At 39.3% G+C, this 25,255-nt stretch overlaps 1 protein-coding gene across 1 annotated transcript in view; it reads left to right on the top strand.

The window, feature by feature from the left end:
* si:dkey-256h2.1 (uncharacterized protein LOC337520 homolog) overlaps positions 1 to 25,255 on the top strand; it is a 192,968-nt gene that overhangs the window by 118,304 nt on the left and 49,409 nt on the right. Inside the window, exon 8 of the mRNA XM_059972591.1 lies at positions 6,989 to 7,140. Coding sequence (XP_059828574.1) covers positions 6,989 to 7,140 — 152 coding nt within the window. The remainder of the gene's footprint in view (positions 1 to 6,988; positions 7,141 to 25,255) is intronic.

Genomic DNA, 25,255 nt, shown 5'->3' with positions numbered 1-25,255 from the left:
AAATCCCTGGCTTTTTGCACAGTTATGCATAGAGACCATGTGTTGGCCATGGAAACCTCTTGGATGGTCCTTGCGCCTGGAGGCAACCCTTTACCTCTCTCTGGTCATTCAAATGAAGCTGGTGCAACCAGCTACCACAGGATGAAAGTGTCCAAGTTGCTGCCCAAACAGTGGCCAGTAACTTTCATAACTTGCTGAATATTGGAAGAGTTTAATGCGTTTGGTTCTGTACAGAAAGTATTAACACCTAGTGCCCACAAACCAACATATACCAAACATAAATATTCCACACTGCGGACCAGCCTGCAGTCCTCATGAAACTACAGCTCCATGGAAAGTGAGGAGGAAAGTCACCAGCTCTGTTGAAATAGAGGCCAGTGATGTCCTTTATGCAACTATCTGATATTGCCATAATTTCCATCTCTGGTTTTTGAAGTTCCTAATGCATGACAGTTTGTGGTGAAAATCATAGGCAAGGCAGGCCTGTACAGAAGTTGCTGTTGAGTTGCACCATGTGACAGTTGTTATGGGTCCACAGTTTTGATTCCTGTGGATGTTAGCTTCGTTTACTAAGTGTGATGTATCTATGGTCTTGTTTTGCTGGAAGCTTGTAGTTTCAATTCCTGGGGACATCACGTGGTTTATTGGGAATCTGTGACTTTGTTTCTGTGAGAGTCACGTGATGACATATCCCAATGGTATAAAAAGAGACGCAGTTGCTCGGTAAGGAGTCGTTAAGGAATCGACGGGAACAGAGAGTGAGTGTGAAGATTGCAGGCTTCAAACGAACCCAAAGGATTAGGTTAGCCGGCAGTACTCTGTGCATTTTGAATGTGACTGACATTTCGTATAATCCATACATGGTTTGTGGCACACATTTTTGGTTAACCCTTCCATGGTCTCTGGTGTTGTGTAGTGACCAGTTTGGCGAAAGGGACATTCCCTGTCTGTGAAATCTCACTCTTCTTGGACTCTTCGGTAAAGGTACTCCGTGGCTGTAAACTACGGTAACTGTTCCTTCTCTATGAGATCGCTTCTCTGCTGTATTGTGAATTTCCAAGATCGTCTCTTCGTTGCATCTTGAATATACAAGTCTGTCCTCTCATTTATTTCATGAATCGCCTGGACTTTCTAAACTGCCACTCTAAGACTATGCTTGAGTAAGACTTTGTTAAGAATTGTTTCTAAGTTTGACTGTTTGGAAGTTATAGATGCGTAATGCTGTTATCTTCTGTTTAAGTTAGTCATTTGTTAAATTTTCTACATTTCTGCATAAATGTTAATAAATTTAGTTGTTTTGCAATAATTCCCGACTCCATTCTACATCTATTGTTGCTGGTCCATAACACAGTTTCCTTATGGAAGTACACTCAGGGGCCACTTTATTAGGTATACCTATACACCTGCTTGTTAATGCAAATGCCTAATCAGCCAATCATGTGGCAGCAATTCAATGTGGAAATGCATGCAGAATAGTCAAGAGGTTCAGTTGTTGTTTGACCAAACATCAGAAAGGGGAAGAAATGTGATCTAAATGACTTTGACTGTGGTATGAATGTTGGTGCCAGATGGGGTGGTTTGAATATTTCAGAAACTGCTGATCTCCTGCAATTTTTATGCATAATAGTCTCTGGAGATTACAAAAAGTAGTAGGAAAAACATTCAGTGAGTGGCAGTTCTGAGGGCAAAAATGCCATGTTAAGAGAAAAGTCAGAATGGCTTGACTGGTTCAATCTGACAGGAGGTTGACAGTAATTGAAATAACCATGTGTTACAACAGCGGTGTGTAGAAGAGCTCCTCTGAACGCACAACAGCTCGAACCTTGAAGTGGATGCGCTATAGCAGGAAAAGGCCACAAACATACACTCAGTGGCCACTTTATTAGTTACAGGAGGTACCTAATAGCATGGTCACGTGTACATTTCTAAAGATAAAGTAGAAGATTGATGCTCAAACTTCAAGGATACATGTCCTCCTCCTACTTGCCTTCCTCGATCAGTTGTAGCAGCTGATCCACCACCTTTGCTATCTCTAGACAAGAAGAATTTCTGTGTCTCTGTCTTCAACAAGTTGACACCTCCCAAAACTGTTCACGTGCAGCACAGATGCAGAGCAAAATCAGCTTCAATAGCACTAAAGCAACGATTTTATGGGGCTGAACTTTCAATTAAGTAATCAGAAAACAACTGCCTGGCCCTTTCCAGAATTTTTTGCAAAAGGAGATGTCCACAATTTTTAAGAATACATTTACTAAATATTGCTCCATCAGGTAGCATTCCAAACAAATGTGGTCTCCTGCCTATCCATATCAACAGAAATCAATTTACATAGTCAGGCAAATATACAAATTGATTCTTATTAATATGAGTAGGCAGCAGACCCCACTTCCAAAATTGTTTCCATTCATACAGATGTACAAAAGTCAATTTTGTCAATAAGTCAGAAAATAAATATCACTTGATATGGTAATCATACTTCCGCAGTAGTAAAATGAATTACATCAAAGGCACATTGGACTGATAAGAAAAAATGACTACTAAAAGTGATCAGAGAAAGAGAGAGAAGAAACTATAACACTGGACAACAATTTTTTTCAAAAGCGTTGCTTCCTCAGAATTCTGTGATTATGATAGACTACTTGAAGCAGAACACAAATATGATTTTGGACTACTTGTATCATGTAGGAATTTGGAGAAACAAGAAATTAACTGTTATTGGCTATATTGTGTTTAATTGCATAAAGGTGCTGACACTTTGCAATAGTTCAACTAAGCTAAAAATGTTTTGTTGATGATTTTCTTTTGTACTCAGTGTCTGACGCTTCTGGCTTAAGTGTCCAACAATAATCAGCCAGCATTGATGGATTCTAGTTGCCCTTATACCATTTCTCCATGACCGCAATGTCCTGGTGAAATCTTTCACTATGTCGTCAATGACAGCGCCAAGATTTGTAGGGATTTAGACTAAATGGGAATGCAGATAATGAACTTTTAATGACATGTTGCACTTCATGATTTTATATGCTTGAAGCATGTTGTCAACCAGCAGCATATAGTTGGTGCTCTGTAGTGGCCAAGAAAATTTTCAACAACATCCTTAAATGCTTTCCATGTGATTTTCTCCTGTCTCACTGGAAGTTCTTTTAATTGCCTGTCATTGTTGACCTGTTTGATTTGTGGACCAACAAAAATGCCTTCCTTAATCTTAGCATCAGTTATTCTTCAAACATCTGCCTCAAATATTGAAATCCTTCACAGAAAATTTTATGCCTAGTGGCAGCAGATTTCATCCTTGCAGTCTAGAACCCAGTAATTGTGCTTTTGCCTTTGACAAACCTGACCAAAGTCTCTGACCAGGTCATTTACCTCAGATTGATTTATCAGATGAGGCTCACTTGACATAAAAGGTTCAGTATCTGTCGTTTTCCATTTCTGGCTCATGCATAGTGGCATCTTTGTCTTCCTCTGCTAGACTTCATGTTTCAGTACTAGATGACTATTGTCATGTGACACAGGTCTCATGGCCTAAGTGAGATTGGAGTATTCAATGGATTTCTTGTTTTTTGTTTTTTAGCAGAGAAATCAGACACACTGGTCAGACAGAAGTAGCAGTCTGTCACATGCATACTCCTTCTGCAGGACAGCCATTGGCATTGACTTCCAAGTACCTCTCAGCTAAGCTCTAAGATTGACAATGCAATTTGCACATCAAATATGAGGAGCCTAGGCTTTGTCTTGTCACCAATTTTATACCCAATGTAGAGATCATAGGCTTTCTTAATAAGTGGAGCCATACTCCATCTTTGAGATTTAAGTGTATACTCATCACAAATATAACAGAGTATTGCTGCTGTTGCACCATTGACGAGACATTTTGCTATCATAAATACTCCTGAAAATACAATTACTTATAATGATAAAAATATAAAAATAATTATAATGAGTACACACAATATGCTCTGTGTGTAAAGCATGCGCATCAATGTGATCACAATGTAATATACGTGTAAAGGCAATACATAGAACACTATGTACATTGCTGCTTTTATAATCTTTCTAAAACCTGTCTTGTCATGCAGCATCTGATCTGCCTAAGCATGCCCACGCATGCTTGAGCAGGATAGAAAACTTTCCAGCTTACGTTATTGGCAACATTTAAATTGACTTCAATTATGTTTTGAATTAACAAGTATAGGTGGGAAATTTCATGGTGATTTTCATATTCAGCAACCCAAAATACATAAGGTACATCTAGAAGTATTCAGGAAGCAAATGTTTTGTTGTCCAGTGTAATTTGATTGATATCTTGACAAAATTAACAAAATTTATTGATGATGCTAGTGTTATTGATGTAGTCTGCATGGACTTCAGTGAAGCCTCTGATAGGCTCCCATATGAAAGGCTGGCCCAAAATGTTAGAGCCTGTGGAATTTAAAGCAAGTTAGCTAATTGGATTCAAAGTTGGCTGAGTAATAGGAGATGGAGTTTGATGGTGGAAGTTGCTTTTGTGATTTGAAGCCTGTAACCATCAGTGTACTGCAAGAACCTGTGCTGAGATCCTTGCTCTTTGCCATTTATATTAATAATTTGGATTTGAGTTTGGGAGGTATGATTGGCATGTTTACAGATGCCCAAACATTTGGTGATATTAATGGCAGTGAGGAGGATAGTCATGTATTACAGATATCAGTAATTATATTGAGAAATGAAATTTAATCTGGATAGTTGCAAGATGATGCACTTTTAGGATTTGTATGGTTAGAACATGTACAGTGAATGGGAGGGCACTAGGGAATTTTGAGAAACAGAGGGCCCTTGGTGCATAAGACCATAAATCCCTCAAGGGTCCAGTGTGGGTAGATAAGGTGGTGTTCGGGATGATGGCCGTCCCCTCCATGCAAATGATCACCAGCAATCACTGATTGGGTAGCAGAGAAATTGAATTCTTGGCAGTGTTTCTTCCTGTGTTTACTTGTGTTTGGACTCAGAACAGGTGAAAAGTCAAGATGTCCACAGTTCAGCCCCATGAGCAGAATCATAGGGGGTGTTGATTAGAAAGCTATGTCAGTTTACAGATGAAATCTGAAATGAACTAATTTGGACAGTTGCTTATCTGGAACAGCTCTTAAAAGAACAAAAACTAATCGGGAAAATAGCCAGGATACCCTTAATTTATTTGGGACACTGTGCCACTTAATTGGGACAGGAGATTGTTGCCGAACAGTTTCTAACTACCATCAGTCTCATGCCTTTGTGTGACATCTTGCTTAGAGCAAACAGTTTTTAAATAGCATCAGTTGTGCATATTTGTGTTCAAAAAGCAATAAGACAATTCGGCCTTGTTTTGCTCACTGCGGCTTCAAGCATTCAAGCCTGGAAAAGCCAGAAATGTCCATGAGTGAAATTGAAATGATTTCATCTTATACTTTCATCTTAAACTAAAGGGTTTAGTAGCCATCATTTATAAGATGATCATGAATTTACAGCCAGATGTATCAGAAAAAATTAAGAAGGAATGGCAAGAAGAGTTACATTGTCCTATATCCACTGAGCAATGGGAAAAATTTTTATTATTGGTAAATTCGTCCTCTATTTGTGCTAAACATGCCCTAATACAATTTAAGGTTGTACATAGAGCTCATATGTCTAAGGATAAACTGGCTCGATTTTATTCTCATGTTAATTCAACCTGCGACAGATGTCATTCTGATGTTGCTTCATTGACTCATATGTTCTGGTCTTGTCCTTGTTTACAAAATTATTGGAAAGATATTTTCAGTATTATTTCAAGAGTTTTAAATATCAATTTTCAACCGCATCCTCTTACTGCAATTTTCGGTTTACCAATGATGGATAATAACCGTTTATCCGCTTCATCTCAACGAATGATTGCATTTGTTACATTAATGGCTAGAAGATCTATTTTATTGAATTGGAAAGAAATTAATCCTCCAACTGTATTTCAGTGGTTTTCTCAAACTATCTCTTGTTTGAGTTTAGAAAAAATTAGAAGCGTGGTTTTTGATTCTTCAGCTAAATTCGAAGAAACTTGGAGACCATTTATTCAACATTTTCATATGAGTTAAATTGTCTTTTCCTAAACCTTACTTTTATTATCCTTAATTATTTGGATGGAGGTTCGGAGTTATTGGCACTACTGTATGTATTTAACATTATATATTGGCCCATGTTGGTTAGTTTTTTTTCCTCTTTTTTTTGGGTTTTTTTTTCTTTTTTTTCTTTTTTTTGTCTCTTTTATATAAATACTGTGAGTTTGGGAGGCCTTATATATTGATTATTATATATCTGATTGTCTATTTAAACTATTAATTATGTATTCTCAAATGCTTTGCATTCATATTTCATCTATGTTTTTCTTAAAATTAATAAAAAGATATAAAAAGAAAGAAATTGAAATGATTTCACTACTTCAACAGGTTAGGAAGTGAGTGAAATTAAAACGATTTCACTACTTCAACAAGTTAGGAAGTACAAAAAAATTTGAAGTTATTGATGTTCATCTTGAATGTTACAATGAAAATGAAGATTTGGACGATAGAATCGTTGAAAGCATTGTACGAAGGCAGTCCATTATCTGTACTAGGTGAATGCGCTGATTTTGTTCATTTACAGTCAATCAAAAGAATGTGCAGTGTACACTGGACAAATTTCTCCATTGATAACTATTAGGAGCTAATAATACAGTTTTATAGTATTGTAGTAGTATTGTTAGTTTCCTAATATTTTTCTGTATTTCATTTTAATACATTTTATTAGTTAAATTGCAGGTTGTCTTTTTTATAACTTCTTAACTAGTTCCATGAAACTTTGGCTAATTGGGCCCGAAGTTTACTGATTATGATGTGTCCCAATTAACCATAATCCACTATATATAATCTTTATATAGTTAGCCTTTTAGTTTCTTTCTCCTATCCCCTTTTCCCTTTGCTAAAGAAGTTATTAATATCTTTCCTATTTATAATTACAGACGCATTGGCCATTGGTTAACAGACATCTCACCTCTTCTACCCCTACTTAATGGTGCAAAATGCACATTCACGATGAAGACTGTGCCATGGGCCATGCCCTGGAAGCCATCACTAAACCTTCGGTTCGGTAAAGAAAACCAGGTATCGACAGGTAGGAAACAGCTGCATTTTTTTTCTACCTAATATATGTGTTACTTGAGATAAAGCAAATTATACAGAAAGGCTTGATCCTTTTTTTATTTTACATGTTAAAGGAAGTAGTGTATCTAGGGAGGAGAGGAGCAAAGAATTTAAATGGAGGCAGCTAATGCCACAATAACCAAGATAATTCTTTGATTTTGCATAGCTTCCCAGTGCAACTGTGAGAAAAGGAGAAAAATGAATATTTGAAAGTTAAAATAGTATATTGATTGAAATTTCAATTAAGGAATTTTAAATTGATATTGCTCATATTGTTCAAAATCCTTTGCTATTTGTAATGAATGATTACTTTGTGACACAATATAAAGCAGTTTTACTTGTATACTACTGACTCATGGCAACTATTAAGGTACTGTTTCTTGAAATCTCATCCAAATCCTACTATTTTTCCCTTAATTTAAATATATGGAACGTAGTGAACTGCGCACCCAAGTGATTCCAAATACAATGGCCTTGACTGCACAACTAAGCCTAGATATTAAATCAATTAACATCCATGCCTTTAGTGCTTATGTTAAAGAAAACAATATTACCAAGGACAGATTAAAAAAAACTAATTTCAAGCCTGTTTCAATTTCTCTATCTGTGAAATTGAAATAGGCTTCTCCATAGATTATTCACACTAACGGTCTGACATTTTCTAGATGTCAGATATCCACGTGATGATATCATCATCTGGAATTTCAAATTTCCTTCCATGTCCCAAAGATGAGCAGGTTGATAGATTAATAGGCCATTGTAAATTGTCCTTAGTGTAGATGGGTAGTAGAATCTGACAGTGGTTGATGGGAATAGGTCACATTGAAAGTTATTCATGGAATGAGATTGCTTTGTGATCCTGCCTGGACTCAATGTCATAAGGAAATATTCAAACTACATCCATTTCTGATCTTCCTGAAGTAGTTGTAGCTCAAAAGTTAAAACTATTGCAATCATTAAATTATCCCATTCCAAATGCTACAAACAAGAGAAGGTCATACATACAAAATGTTGGAGGAACTCAGCAGGCCAGGCAGCATTTATGGAACAGTCAGTGTTTTGGGCCGAGAGCCTTCATCAGGAAAACACAAGAGAAAACACAATTAGTTTGTTTTCTCTTGCTATTCAGTGGGATCTTCTGTTGATATTGGGAGAACATACTGGATAGGTGTGTAACTGAATATAGGTCGTGCCTGCACAGCCAAAGTTCACCAAGTTTGTGAAAAATAACAGGGGGTAATTTTTCCAACATTGAGTAGTTGAGTGGTGATGTTGTGGCAGCATTCCATTACTGGAGGCATTGATTTAGCTATTACTGACTACTCGGGGTTGGTCAGGGATCTTTGGACTGGAGGCAAACACATGCCTATCAGTGAAGAGCCAACTCTCTGCATAATTTCAGCTATCTCTTCAATTTTCAGACTCGGCACTCAATAATGTTCAGTGCTGCAGGGTAAATCTTCATCCACACTTTGATGTCTAGTCATGTTCACATGGACTTAATTTCCTCATCACAAGAGTTCCCCAAGTGGTGATAGAAATCTTAGCTTGCTTCTCAAACTGGAACATCAGAGAGATTAGAAAACACTGTATTCACAGAGAATGATTGCACCTACTTTCATTTTAATGAGGAGCTGATGAAATCCAGGGCACTGAGGTTTATTGGTATTGCTCGATTCCTCCAAGTGCTTGCAGCATTAGACTATAGTTGTGTGCTCATAAGGGCTCCCAGCTATAGACTCATATGGTTATAGAACATTGGTTTGGGCCCTTCAACCCAACTGGTCCATGCTGACCAAGATGCGTCATTCAAGCATTTGGCCCGTAACTTATATTTTTCCAATCCATGTCCCTGTCTAAGACCTTTCCTTCAACGTAAATGGTTTCCACTTCATAAATATGCAAGTGGTTGTGGATAATCAGAAAAAAATCTTCTTGGCCAACATTATGTTTTCAGGAAGCAGTCTGAACTACCAGGCGTTCTTCAAGGCCAGCACTGCCAGTAGAACTGTGGAGGATAAGGGTTATCCTCTACTTCCCTGGTTCCTGTCTACTACTGTCACAACAGCTAAGCATTGATGCGATAACAGCCAAGCAAAAACCAAAAATCATGTGGAAAAAACTTTTAATCTTTTAAAACTGTGATTAGATTTCCTGAATTTGTTTGGGGAGCACCCTGTAATATAGAGCAAAGGTGTGGCAATACCTGTTGCAGAAACCAACAAACCAAACAGCAGATAATGCCAGAGAAAATGCAGCAAGGGAAACCAGAGTCTGAGGACCATGGAGAAAAGCAGGAGCAAAAGTACGCAGATACCAGTTATATGTTCAACATCACTCAGCTGAGCAGAGGAGACAAGTATTGACTACTTGGGAAATAAGTACTGAACATCACCATAGAACATTAGTAAATTAGAAGAAAAGTTTCATAAGAATACTAATTATATTGAATTCAAGAAGTTTCACATACCTTACATAATCTGAAAGCATTTTCCTCTTATTTGATGTTTTTGATACCTTTTTTTTTCAATCTATCTTCCAGCAAAACACTATTATTTTGCATGTTGTTGTATCTAATTAGACAAATTGTCTGTAAGGTTATGTAAGCATATTTTCACGTGATTCAATACAGCTTCTCTGCTGCTAGGTTCCCTAAAATCTTCCTTTGGGCTGACCAGTTGAGCTGTCCAAGTGAAACTAAGAAACTGTGAAATCTACTTTAATAAAAATGAAAAACTCCTCTGATATTAGACTTAAGCTTGTTGCTTTCTTCTGCATTGCATCCATTGTTACATATTTCTCTCCAGGGTACTGTAGAATTTCTGGATGATGCCTGGGTGTATTCTATCTACAACTCTAGACCAACAGGCCTGACTTTAATACATAATGCATCATCTTACTTTCCACCATTTATTGCTCTGCAGCTGATTGTAAAAGTCATTATGGTGCTGAATTCTGTTACAATGCTACATTTGAGGGATATTTACGATGTCTACCAATCAGAAATCTATTGCTGGATGTGGCAATTAACTCATCTTGTATTTGTTGAAGCAGCTCGCTTCATATCCTTTCTTAACAATGGATCCCTATGACTGCACTTAGAGATTCCACTGTTAATTTTCATTTGTCCGTTCATTATGTGCTGTGTTGTATGACGTAGGTGATCATGGTCTTTCCATGACCATGATTGTTCTTAGCAAATTTTTTACAGAGGTTGTTTGCCATTGCCTTCTTCTGGGCAGTGTCTTTACAAGACAGGCAACCCCAGCCATTATCAATACTCTTCAGAAATAGTCTAGCCTGCATGCAGAGGGAAGCAGTGCCTTACACCTCCTTTGGTCAAGACGTATGTCCACCTCGTTCGTTTATACCATTGATAAATTGTCAAAAGACTGCAGTAGTAAAACAATTCTGTCTTCTTTCTTGTGTTAACTGTAGAAAAACAATACATTTAAAATGATACAATAAAATAACTTTCAAGCTCAATGTTTGCATGCACTGTTCAAATGTGGATAAAATTATTTTAATGTTATTTCTTATATTCCTTTGAGGAAAATCCATAAAAGCCTAAAGCTTCCTGTTATAGGTTACATTTTTCACACAACTGTGATCCCTCTGATTCTATAGAATTTATGAAACAGTTGTAAGATGATTTAAGAATGCATGAATGCTTAAATTGATTGACTACATCCTGCAATTTCCAACATCTGATCTCTTTAAGCAACAAGTACTTATGCATGGCATATTAATTATTGCTGGCATGTTAATAATTGCTGACACACAACAGATTTTAATGTGGAAAATTTCAGCTTTAATATAATATTCCCTTTCAAGTATTTTTTTTTAAATCCTTGTCATTTATTGCAATCATAAGACCATAATACATTGGAGCAGAACTAGGTCATTTGCTCATTGAGTCTGCCATTCAGTCATGGCTGTTTTATTTTCCCTCTCCACCTCATTTTCCAGCCTTCTACCTGTAACCTTTGATACCCTTATTAATCAAGAACCCATCAACCTCTTTAAATATACACAATGACTAGACTTCCACAGCTGTCTGTGACAGTAAATTCTAGATTCTCCATTCTCTGGCTACATAAATTTGTCCGTACGTCTGTTCTAAAGTGACATTTTTCTATTCTCTGCTCTCTGGTCTTAGACTCCCCTACTATAGGAAACATTTTTTCCACGTTTACTTTACCTAGGCCTTTCAATATTCAGTAGTTTCAATGGGATTTTGCAAACCCCCCCCCCCCATTCTGAAAGAAATCCAACTTTTCTTGCTCTTTAATATTTTGGTAATATTAAAATCCATACAATATATTCATACAAAATATTATTCTGTGTTTGCTTCCCCATTAATATTTTATTACAGCAGAATATGAGAATTTACCTGTATTGAAACCTTTCAGATGCTTTTAGAATGGCCCCAATTTATGTGAAGATATTAATCAGAATGGTTCAGCATTCAAAATAAATTTATTTCAAAGTACATCATAAAGTACAAAACACACCATATATTACCTTGAGACTCATTGTTTTAGGTATTTACAGGAAAATATAGATCTTTTTGAAAACTACGTAAGCAGGCAAAGACTGACGAAAAACTAATGTGCAAAAGAAGTCAAACTGTCAAAATAATTATGAGAACATGAGTTGTAAAGAATCCTTGAAAGTAGTCTGAAGGTCATAGAATGAATTCAGATTAGTGGTGATTGCAGTCATTCATGCTGGCTCAGGAGCCTGATGGTCATCGAGTAGTATCTGTTCCTGAACCTGGTGATGTGGGACCGAAAGCTCCTGTACCTGTTGCTGATAGCAATAGTGAGAAGGGGGCATGGCCTGGATGGTGGGGTTCTTTGATGATGGATGCCCCTTTCTTGTAGTAGTGCTCCATGTACATGTACTTTGTTGTGGGGAAGGATTTGCCTGTGACAGACTAGGATGTATCCTCCACTTTCTGTCGCCTTTTCCATTCCTGGGTAGTAGCATTTCCATACTATGCCATGATGCAACTTGTTGGGACTACTCTCCCCATGCATCTGTAGAGGTTTGTCAAAGATTTTGGTGACATGCTGAATCTACACAAACTTTTAAGAATAGAGACTCTTTTATGCATTCTTTATGATGGCACTTACTGTATGTGTTAGTCCCAGGACAGATCAACTGCCAAGTTAACACCAAGGAGTTTAAAGGTACCGATCCTCTCCACCTTCATGAAATATCAGATGAGCTTGTCCCATTCACTCATGCAATTTTTTATAAAGATAACTTTGCAATTTTTTTCAGACACTTAACCACCCTGTTGTAAACACCCCCCCCCCATAATAAATCCATCTCCACTGTTGTTACAGGCAATGCATTACACTCTTTACCAACTTGCAATGTTTATATATATATTAAAAATATCTTTGTATTTCGTAAGATTCATTTGCTAATTATCTTCATTCTATGTTCTCTATTTATTGACCACTAATGGAAGCATTGTTCAGTTATCTTGTCTATGTCTATTATAATTTTAAATACCACTAATCAAATTTTGCACAATCACTTCTTTGCCTAGACAAACTTGCCCAGCATCTCAAGTCTGTTCACATAAATGAGGTCACTCAGGTCTGTTCACATAAATGAGGTCACTCAGGTCCAGAATAAATGTAATAAATCTGAACTGCAACTTCATGAAAGCTTTCACATCTTTTCTGAAGTTTGGTGCCCAAAACTGGACATAATAGTTGTGGCTGAACTGCTGATTTATTGGGATTCATCATTGACTTCCCTGTTCTTATATTCCATGTCATCATTGGAAATCCCAGAATTCCATATGCAGTTTAACTGCTTTGTATCCTGCTCCTTTCATCAAAATATGCCTACGTCCAGTACTTCCAGACTTCTCTATTCTCATGTCTTCTAGTTTATATTGCTACTTCTTTATTCTTTCCACCAATTCTAAGACCCCCACAGTTATCATCATTAAATGTCCCTGCCACCAATTAGCAGATTTCAACCATATCTCCTTAAGGTCTATTACTATCCTCCTCACAGCACCGTGTCTACACCCACCTGGACAAGCCGGTGAGCACTGTGAGGGCCATGTTTTTTGACTTCTCCAGTGCGTTCAACACCATCCGCCCTGCTCTGTTGGGTGAGAAGCTGACAGTGATGCAGATGGATGCTTCCCTGGTGTCATGGATTATTGATTACCTGACTGGCAGACCACAGTACGTGCACTTGCAACACTGTGTGTCAGACAGAGTGGTCAGCAGCACTGGGGCTCCACAGGGGACTGTACTGTCTCCCTTTCTCTTCACCATCTACACCTCGGACTTCAACTACAACACAGAGTCTTGCCAGCTTCAGAAGTTTTCTGATGACTCTGCCATAGTTGGATGCATCAGCAAGGGAGATGAGGCTGAGTACAGGGTGACGGTGGGAAACTTTGTCACATGGTGCAAGCAGAATCATCTGCAGCTTAATGTGAAAAAGACTAAGGAGCTGGTGGTGGACCTGAGGAGGGCTAAGGCAACGGTGATCCCTGTTTCCATCCAAGGGGTCAGTGTGGACATGGTAGAGGATTACAAATACCTGGGGATACGAATGGACAATAAACTGGACTGGTCGAAGAACACTGAGGCTGTCTACAAGAAGGGTCAGAGCCACCTCTATTTCCTGAGGAGACTGAGGTCCTTTAACATCTGCCGGACGATGCTGAGGATGTTCTGTGAGGCTGTGGTGGCCAGTGCTATTATGTTTGCTGTTGTGTGCTGGGGCAGCAGGCTAAGGGTAGCAGACACCAACAGAATCAACAAACTTATTTGTAAGGCCAGTGATGTTGTGGGGGTGGAACTGGACTCTCTGAGGGTGGTGTCTGAAAAGAGGATGCTGTCTAAGTTGCATGGCATAATGTACTGGTTAGGCACAGTAGTACATTCAGCCAGAGACTCATTTCACTGAGATGTAACACTGAGCGTCATAGGAAGTCATTCCTACCTGTGGCCATCAAACCTTACAACTCCTCCCTTGGAGTGTCAGACACCCTGAGCCAATAGGCTGGTCCTGGACTTATTTCCACTCAGCATGATTAACTTATTATTTAATTATTTATGGTTTTATATTGCTATATTTCTTCATTATTCTTGGTTGGTGCAGCTGTAATGAAACCCAATTTCCCTTAGGATCAATAAAGTATGTCTGTCTGTCTGTTTAGAGCCGTCTGCAAATTTGAAAATTTACACCTAAAATCAAACTATTGATTTCAAGCTAGCTAAATTCAAGCCATGGAGCAGCACAGTAGTGAAGTGGTTAGTGTGACACCACTACAGCTTGCGGCATCGTAGTTCAGATTTCATTTTGAGCGCTGTCTGTAAGGAGTTTGTTCATTCTCCCCATGACTGCGTGGGATTCCTCCGGTGCTCCCATTTCCTCCCACTGTCCAAAGACGCATCAGTTTCTAGGTTAATTCGTTATTGTAAGTTGTCCTGTGATTAGGCTAATGTTAAACATGTGGGAGGGCCTTTCTGCGCTGCCTCTGTAAATCAATCAATGTTAACAAAAGCAATGCCCCCAGTATCAATCCCCAAGTAAATCCACCATATGCTTCTTTCTGTCCAAAAATCAACCTTTCATTGCTATTTATGATTTAGCAACTTATCCCTTTTTTATTCCTCAACCCTAATGACAATGATGTGGCTGCCTTTTTGAAGTCACTTCAAAAAAAAAAATTCTCTCAACAAACCTCACCTTTGTTGGACCCAGTATATATTTAACAAATTTGTGTTGCCATCTTCTAATCAGTCACACCCATCTGAGCAGAAGGTAGTTATGGGTCTATTTTTTCTCTCAAACTATCTCCAAGGCCAAGTGTTTGTCATTATTCAGGTTATCCCTCGTGTTGGTTTTGAAGATTGGTGGAACTTCTGAAATTTTCAGAAGATTATAGCTGAGGCCTCTTTAATTTCCGCCCTTACTTCCCTCAGCACTCTTGTATGTATCCAGGTGATTTAATCTCTTTGAACATGGCTAGTATTTATGGTACTTCACCAATCAAATTTAAGCACATCCAGTACTTCAGCTACAACTTAGATTATTGAGACTTCAACAACATCTTCTTCTTCTGTAGTGAAGAATGGTGTAAATTATTATTTATTTACCTCAACCAGTTGCCTTCTGCCACACTGAGTCCACTCCAATTTATTTTCTGTAGGCAGGTTGCGAGAAGCCAAAATATTAAGGTAATTTCAAAACAGCTAAATGTCACAATGGGAGTTAGACGACTGTGCGATAAGATGAAAGGACTTTACTCATCTGGACTTTTTCTTTTGATTATTATAGATTAAATTTAGATATTTATAAGACTAATGTTTCAGGACAATTTTGTTTTCCATTGCTGGCATGATTGCTAATGTTTTTATGGTGCAAGGTTGGACCATAAAGAGGTGTGATGTTTACTTTATTGGCATGAACAGACATGATTACCACTTCTACACTCAAACCTATTTGTTGTATACCTTCAGATTTGGTGCAGCATGCCAGCAGCTCTTGCAAAAATGTCTTAATATATCCTTTTTAAATAATAATGAGATATCTTAGCTAAATGTACATGATGGTATGAAGAACTAGCAGAGTAGATAGAAAAGATGTTTTGAGGACAGTTATGAGTATAGAAAGCAGTGAATTTGCAAATGTTCATGTGAGTTCAACTGCTACAATGGAAGTGGAGAGACTTCTACTTCGATAATTTGAGGCTTTTAATCTTTTTCCCAGGGTGATATGACTAATATGAGAGGACATACTTTTATGGTGATCAAAAAAAGGTATAGGAGAGTTGTTTTATACAGAGTGTGGCGAGTGCATGAATCACACTGCCAGGAATAATGCTGGAGGCAAATACATTAGGGATGTTTAAGAGAATGTAGGTTATGCACATGGATGAAAAAAAATGGAGAGCTATGTGGGGGGGGGTGGTGGGGGAAGTGATTTTGAGGTAAGTTAAAAGGTCAGCAAAACATCATGGGCCAAATGGCCTGTTTTCTGCTGAATTAGGTTCAAGCCACTCCTGGATTTTGAAGACCAGAGGCTTAAGTTAAAGTGCAAATGGACTACAAACAACCAGACAGCATATGGCCATAGGAGACCAAGATGAACTGTTTTTGGACACAAGTTACTTGTAAGAACAACAGGACTCCTTCTATGCTTTATAAGAATTACTCAGTTATTCCCTTTTCTGAATACTGTCTTTCCACACACAGCAATCCCCATCTCAGTTATCCTGTTAATAGGTTTTCTTTGGATTCCTGGAAACAAGCAGTGATCTTGACAGATTCCACTCTACTGCCAGGGCTGTGAAAAAGAAATTGAGATTTAAACAGACAGGTAGCTACTTCTGTGTAATCTCCAACAGTTAAAATCTTGGCTGATACTTTTCTTCCTGGCTGCATTGTTTGGTGAAACTGAAAATGGTTGAATTGGATCTACCATCCCCATCTAAATCCCAATATGTTCACACCTGAATAATCACTGGTAAAAGAAGGCAAAAAGGTTGCTTGGTCCCACCTTAAAATATTTGGAGTAGAGTGTGTACCGAATTTTTTAGCACATTGTATGTGAAATCAGCCAAAACAATGTAAAAGAGAATTGTTAAGGTGGGCTTTGTAGCCACTGATGCTCATTTAAAAGTAATTTTGACCCTAAGTGCCTCAACCCACAAAACCTCAAAATGATGTTGGTGTCGAAATGACACAAAAATTGCTGAAGGAACTCAGCAGGCCAGGCAGCATGTATAGAAGAGTGAACAGTTGACATTTCAGGCTGAGATACTTCATCAGTCTTTCAAGTCGATTGTTTACTCTTTTCGATAGTTGCTGCCTGCCTGCTGAGCACCTCCACCATTCTGTGTGTGTTGCTTTGGGTTTCCAGTATCTGCAGATTTTCTCTTGTTTGAAATGAAACACATTCATTGTTGTCACTTTAACAGATGATGATATTTCATAAAACTTTTTACAATGAAATAGGAATCCATACCTTGTGTGTGGGGAAACAGGTTGTTTACTCATCATGGTAGGCAAGCACTTCCCGTTAATTTTACTTAAATTCATATATACTGCTGTATTTTCAGCCTACAGTATTTTAGCACTTATTACAGTTAGTATTTCTCGCATTGCTTTATTATGATAAAACTGTCAAAATTTACTGACAAAGCCCAGTCAAGCTCTGAGAATGAAGACATTATATCAGAATAGCCAAACAACAATAAAAATGACTAGTTCAACTTTAATAAGGGGTTGAGGTTACAAAATTCAAACAAAATGGACTGGGGGTAATATGCTAACATGGACTGAGGATTGTTTAATGTGCAGAAAACAGATAAGGAATAAATAAGTTATTCACGAGAGCCAAAAAACAAACTTCCTGGAGGAACGCAATAGGATAAGCAGCATATGTGAAAGCATAGGGATGGTTAATGTGTCAGGTGGTTGTAGTTGAGTTCCCAGAGGGTTAGGTGTTAGAACTCCAGTTGTTCATAATCTTTGTGAATGATTTAGATGAGAGGATCAAGTGCAATACTGTATGTCAGTGTTTGTGGGTGTGAAGAGGGTTCAGAGAAGCTTAAAAAGATTATAAACACAAGAAATTTTGCAGACATTGGAAACCCAAGGCAACACATACAAAATGCTGGAGGAACTCAGCAAGTTAGGCAGATCTGCAGAAATAAATGAACAGTTGATGTTTTGGGCCAGAACCTTTCTTCAGGACTGGAAAGGAAGGGGGAAGATGCCAGAATAAAAAGGTGGGAGGAAGTGAAGGTGGATAGCTAGAAGGTGAAGGTGGAGCCAGGTGGATAGGAAAGGTAAAGGGCTGGAGATGAAGGAATTTGATAGGAGAGGAGAGTGGACCATTAGAAGATAGAGAAGGAGGAGGGGACCCGGGGGACGTGATAGGCAGGTGAGAAGAGGTAAGAGGCCAGATTGGGGTTTGGAAGAAGAGGGGAGAGGAGGAGAGAATTTTTTTTACCGGAAGGAGAAATTGGTATTCATGCCGTCAGGTTAGAGGCTACAAAGATGGAATATAAGGACCGACATATCAGAACGGGAATGGGAATGGGAATTAAAATGTTTGGACTGTGAAGTTCTGCTACTGGTGGATGGAGGTGTTCGACAAAGCGGTCCTCCAATTTACGATGGGTCTCATCAACATAGAGGAGGCTTCATTGGGAGCACATGGCAACCCCAGCAGATTCACCAGTGAAATGTTGCCTCACCTGTTTGGGGCCCTCAGTGGAGATGAGGGTGGAGGTGAGCCCAGCATGGGAGCATGAAGCAGGCCCAATGTAGTCGTCAGTGTAGTGGAGGAAGAGTTGAGGAGCATTACAGAGGAAGACTTGGAATATGGACTCTTCTACGTAGCCAATGAAAAGGCAGGCATTACTGGGACCTATGTGGAAGCCCATGGCTACCCCTCATGCCTGGAAAAAATGTGAAAAACTGAAGAATAAATTGTTGAGGGTGAGACATAGTTTTTTGAATATTCAAACAATCATGAATATGGAGTTGGTAGAGGAAGAATCTACCAGGGTCTTTTCATATGATGTGGAAAGTGCAGCAGCTAAATGCAGGCTCTTTTCATTTACCTTCTTATCCATATCTTCAAAACCCTGCACCCTTGGATTGGGATGTGTCACTGTGACCAACAATCACATATAGATATTCTTGGATAATCACTATGGATTATCACTATGATTATCATTATGGATAATCACTACCGTGCATTCCAAATATGCTCTTCTTATCCTAATCATCACATCCCAATTAACCCCTCTCCTAATCAACTTTACTGAATATGTATGGCAAGAAAGTTGAGATACGATGAAACAGTTTTGAAATCTTACATTTCTGTATTTTGTTGACTTTTCCTATTTCATCACTACGTCAAGAATTATTTTCCCCATAGTTTTTCCTTATTTATTTCAATCCAGTTTCTACTACTCATACAAGATAATGCAATTACATTTGAGAAGAGTATTAATAGAGTACTAATAGCAATAAACATAACCAACATATTTCATATCACTGTTCCTGATCAGTTTCATTTTTATGAAAGCACTTGCTGAGCAATGAATGGCTGAAAATAATTTGGTTCCAGTATATAAATAGATATGGACGTATGAACTGAGAGCATGGGTCACTACATTGAACTGTAATTGTTGTGAAGTTGAGAAGCAGGACCGCAAAGGTAGTCATCTTGGGATTACTACCTGTGCCATGTGACAGTGAGTATAGGAATAAAATGAGGTGGAGAATAAATGCGTGGTTGAGGGATTGGAGTAGAGGCAGGGATTTAGATTTCTGGATCATTGGGACCTCTTTTGCAGGCAGGTGTGACAAAAAGGATGGATTGCACTTGAATCCCAAGGGGACCAATATCCTGGTGGGGAGGTTTGTTAAGGCTACTGGGGAGAGTTTAAACTAGAATTGTTGGGGAGTGGGCACCAAACTGAAGAGACTGGGGGAGAGGCAGTTGGTTCACAAATAGAGAAATCTCGGAGACAGTGCAAGAGGGAGGATAGGCAGGCGATAGAGAAGGGACGCACTCAGACCGACGGTTTGAGATGTGTCTATTTTAATGTGAAGAGTATTATGAACAAAGTGGATGAGTCTAGTGCGTGGATGAGCGCTTAAAGCTATGATGTGGTGGCCATTACAGAGACTTGGATGGCTCAGGGACAGGAATGGTTACTTCAAGTACCGGGTTTTAGATGTTTCAGAAAGGACAGGGAGAGAGGCAAAAGAGGTGGGGCTGTGGCACTGTTGATCAGAGATAGTGTCATGGCTGCAGAAAAGGTGGACGCCATGGAGGGATTTTCTATGGAGTCTCTGTGGGTGGAGGTTAGGAACAGGAAGGGGTCAATAACTCTACTGGGTGTTTTTTGTAGGCCACCCAATAGTAACAGGGATATCGAGGAGCAGTTAGGGAAACAGATCCTGGAAAGGTGTAATAATAACAGAGTTATGTAATTTCCCAAATATCGATTGTCATCTCCCTAGAGCAAGGGGTTTAGATGGGGTGGAGTTTGTTAGGTGTGTTCAGGAAGGTTTCTTGACACAATTTGTAGATAAACCTACAAGAGGAGAGGCTGTACCTGATTTGGTATTGGGAAATGAACCTGGTCAGGTGTCAGATCTCTTAGTGGGAGAGCATTTTGGAAATGGTGATCATAATTCTATCTCCTTTACAATAGCATTGGAGAGCGATAGGAACAGACGAGTTAGAGAAGTGTTTAATTGGAGTAAGGGGAATTATGAGGCTATCAGGCAGGAACTTGGAAGCTTAAATTGAGAACAGATGTTCTCAGGGAAAAGTATGGAAGGAATGTGGCAAATGTTCAGGGGATATTTGTGTGGACTTTTGCATAGGTACGTTCCAATGAGATGGAAGTTATGGTAGGGTACAGGAACCGTGGTGTACAAAGGCTGTAATAAATCTAATCAAGAAGAAAAAAAAGCTTACGAAAGGTTCAGAGAGCTAGGTAATATTAGAGATCTAGAAGATTATAAGGCTAACAGGAAGGAGCTTAAGAAGGAATTTAGGAGAACCAGAAGGGGCCATGAGAAGGCCTTTGCAGGCAGGATTAAGGAAAACCCCAAGTCATTCTCCAAGTATGTGAAGAGCAAGAGGATAAGACATAAAAGAATAGGTCCTATCAAGTGTGACAGCGGGGAAGTGTGTATGGAATCAGAGGAAATAGCAGATGTAGTTAATGAATACTTTACTTCAGTATTCACTATGGAAAAGGATCTTGGTGATCATAGTGAATACTTGCAGCGGACTGAAAAGCTTGTGCATGTAGATATTAAGAAAGAGGATGTGCTGGAGCTTTTGGAAAGCATCAAGTTGGATAAGTTGCCGGGACCGGATGAGATGTACCCCAGGCTACTGTGGGAGTTGAGGGAGGAGATTGCTGAGCCTCTGGCAATGATCTTTGCATCATCAATGGGGATGGGAGAGATTCCGGAGGATTGGAGGGTTGCGGATGTTGTTCCCTTATTCAAGAAAAGGAGTAGAGATAGCCCAGGAAATTATAGACCAGTGAGTCTTACTTCAGTGGTTGGTAAGTTGATGGAGAAGATCCTGAGAGCCAGGATTTATTAACATTTGGAGGAGGTATAATATGATTAGGAATAGTCAGCATGACTTTGTCAAGGGCAGGTCGTACCTTACGAGCCTTATTGTTTTTTTTGAGTAAGTGACTAAACACATTGATGAAGGTAGAGCAGTAGATGTAGTGTATATGGATTTCAGCAAGGTATTTGATAAGGTACCCCAAACATGGCTTCTTGAGAAAGTAAGGAGGCATTGGATCCAGGAGGATATTGCTTTGTGGATCCAGAATTGGTTTGCCCACAGAAGGCAAAGAGTAGTTGTAGGCGGGTCATATTCTGCATGGAGGTCGGTGACCAGTGGTGTGCCTCAGGGATCTTTTCTGGGACTCTTATTGCTCGTGATTTTTATAAAAGACCTGGATGAGGAAGTGGAGGGATGGGTTAGTAAGTTTGCTGATGACACAAAGGTTGGGGGTGTTGTGGATAGTGTAGAGGGCTGTCAGAGGTTGCAGTGGGACATTGGCAGGATGCAAAACTGGGCTGAGAAGTGGCAGATGGATTTCAACCCAGACATGTGAGGTGGTTCATTTTGGTAGGTCAAATATGAGGGCAGAATATAGTATTAATGGTACCACCCTTGGCAGTGTGGAGGATCAGAGGGATTTTGGGGGTCCAAGTCCATAGTACACTCAAAGCACTGCGCAGGTTGACTCAGTAGTTAAGGAGGTGTATGGTGTGTTGGCCTTCATCAATCGTGCAATTGAATTTAGGAGCCGAGAGGTAATGTTGCAACTATATAGTAATCTGGTTAGACCCCACTTGCTCAGTTCTGGCCGCCTCACTACAGGAAGGATGTGGAAACCATAGAAAGAATGCAGAGAAGATTTACTAGGACATTACCTGGATTGGGGAGCATGCCTTATAAAAACAGGTTGAGTGAACTCGGCCTTTTATCCTTGGAGCGATGGAGGATGAGAGGTGACCTGATAGAGGTGTATGAGATGATGAGAAGCATTGATTGTGTGGATAGTCAGAAGCTTTTTCCCAGGGCTGAAATGGCTGCCACAAGAGGGCACAGGTTTAAGGTGCTTGGGAGTAGGTACAGAGGAGAAGTCAGGGGTAGGTTTTTTTACGCAGAGAGTGTTGAGTGCGTGGAATGGGCTGCCGGCAACGGTGGTGGAGACGGATACGATAGGGTTTTTTAAGAGACTTTTGGATAGCTACAAGGAGCTTAGAAAAATATAGGGCTATGAGTAAGCTTTCTATGGTAATTTCTACGGTAGGGACATGTTTGGCACAACTTAGTGGGCCCAAGGGCCTGCATTGTGCTTTAGGTTGTCTATGTTTCTCTAATGTTGTGGGAATTGCAGTGAGTTGGCTGTCACAAGGGCAGGAATGACTGCTGGATGTTCCAGGGTTTAGATGTTTCAGGAGGGACAGGGAAAGAGGTAAAAGAGGTGGGGGAGTGGCATTGCTATTCCGGGATAGTCGTATAGCTGCAGAAAGGGAGAACACTGAGGAGGGACTGAGTCAGTGGGAGGTGGAGAGGGGGTGAGTCAGAAACAGGAAGGGTATAATCACTATATTGGGGCTATCCTATAGCCCAATAGCAACATTGAGGAGCAGATTGGTAGGTGGATTATATAAAGGTGCAAAAATAACAGGGCTGTTGTCATGGGTGACGTCAACTTCCATGATATTGATTGGCACTTTCTAAGTGCAAAAGGCTTAGATGGGGCGGATTTTGCTAGGTGTGTCCAGGAAGAATTCCTGACACAATATGTAGGGAGGCCAGCTACAAGCCATACTAGCCATCTTAGTACTAGGCAATGAAGCTGATCAGGTGACATCTGTCAAAGTCAAAGGAAATACCAAATATTTATTTGCCACCATATACTCTATTCAGATTCATTTTCTTAGCAGGCGTTTACAGGAAAATAAAGAAATGCAATAGTATTTATCAATATCTACAGTATACATACAGTAAATAAATATTGACAAACATCTAATGTGCAAAAGAAAACAAATTGTGGAAATAAAGAATATATGTGTGTACATACTGAGAACATGACTTGTAGAGAGTTTGAAAGAGAATCTGTAGGTGTGGAATCATTTCAAAGTTCCGGGGAGTGAAGTTCAGAAGACTGATGGCTTAAGGGTAGTAGCTTTGCCTCAACCAGAGAGATTATGGAGACATTAGTAGTGATCATTCAATAATCTTTAGATTCTGGAATGGTTCTAGAGGACTGGAAAATTGCAAATATCTCTCCACTTTTTAAGAAGGAAGGGAGGCAAAAGAAAGGTAACTATAGGGTAGTTAGCCTGACCTAAGTGGTTGGGAAGATGTTGGAGACCATTATTAATGATATGCTTTTGGGGTACTTGGAGGCACATGATAAAGTAAGTTAAAATCAGCATGGTTTCTTTAAGGGGAGATTTTGCATGACAAATCTGTTGAATACTTAGAGAAAATAACAGGCAAGATAGATGAAGGAGAGTCAGTGGATGTTGTTTACTTGGATTTTCAGAAGGCCTTTGACAGCACAAATGGCTCCTAACAATGGTAAGAGCCTATATAGTATTACAGGAAAGATACTCTCTTGGATTGAAGATTAGCTGACTGCTGGAGTGCAAATAAAGGGGGCCTTTTCTGTTAGCTACTGGTAACTAGTGGAGTTCTGCAGAGGTTGTTGCTGGGACCACTTCTTTTCATGCAATGGGAAAATGATTTGGATGATGAAATTGATGGCTTTGAGGCCAAGTTTGTAGATGATATGAAGATAGGTGGAGGAGCAGGTAGTGTGGAGGAAGCAGAAAGACAGGTTTGGAGTATTGGGAAAAAAAGTTGCAGATGGAATACAGTGCAGGGAAGTGCGTGGTCATATGCTTTGGTAGGAAGAATAAGGGAGTAGACTATTTTCTAAATGGAGAGAAAATTCAGAAATCAGAAGTGCAAATGGACTTGGGAGTTGTGATACAAATTCCCTAAAGGTTAACCTGCAAGTTGTCAGTGGTAAGGAAGGCAAATGTAATGTTAGTATTCATTTCAAGAGGACTAGAATATAGAAGTAAGGTTATAACGATGAGGCTTTATAGGGTGTTGATCAGCCTGCACTTGGAGAATTGTGAGCTGTTTTGGATCCCTTAAATAAGAAAGGTTGTACTGGCATTGGAGAGGGTTGGGAGAAGGTTCACAAGAATAATCCCAGGAATGAAAAGGTTAACACATGAGGAGCATTTGATGGCTTTGGGCCTGTACTTACAAGAATTTAGAAAAATGAGGGGGGGGGGGGATCTCATTGAAACATGTCAAATATTGTAAGGCCTAGATTAGAGTGCATGTGGAGAAGCTGTTTCCTATAATGGGGGAGTCTAGAACCAAAGGCACAGTCTCAGAATAGAAGTATGTCTCCAGAACAGAAATGAGGAGGATTTTCTTTAGCCAAAGGATGGCGAATCTGTGGAATTCATTGCCACAGGGGAATATGGGGCCAAATTATTGTGTATATTTAACATGGAAGTTGATAGGTTCTTGATTAGTAAAGTCATCAAAGGTTCAGGAAAATGAGGCAGAGAGGAATGATAAATCAGCCATGATGAAATGAAGGAGCAAACTCAATAAGCCAAATGGCCAAATTCTCCTCCAAATTAGTCTTGTGGTCTAAGGGATGTGGGACCTAAGACTTCTTTACCTCCTACCTGATGGTAGGTACTGAGAAGAGAGCCTGGCCTGAATTGTGGAAGTCTTTGATGATGGATGCTGTTTTCTTGTGTTAGTGCTCCTTGTAAAAACACTCAATAGTGGCGAGGGCTTTTTCGTTACAAGGCTACAATGCAACCAGTTAGGATACTGCCCAACATGCATCTCTAGAAGTTAGTCAAAATTTTAGATGACATGCAGAATCGATGCATGCATCTAAGAAACTAATGGCTCTGTAGTGCATTATTTATGATGGCACTTAGGTACTGGGCAAAGGATAGATCCTCTGATAT

This window comes from Hypanus sabinus, chromosome 6 (genome assembly GCF_030144855.1).
Source record: "Hypanus sabinus isolate sHypSab1 chromosome 6, sHypSab1.hap1, whole genome shotgun sequence".
NCBI lineage: Eukaryota > Metazoa > Chordata > Chondrichthyes > Myliobatiformes > Dasyatidae > Hypanus > Hypanus sabinus.
This window is presented reverse-complemented; position numbering and strand designations above follow the sequence as displayed.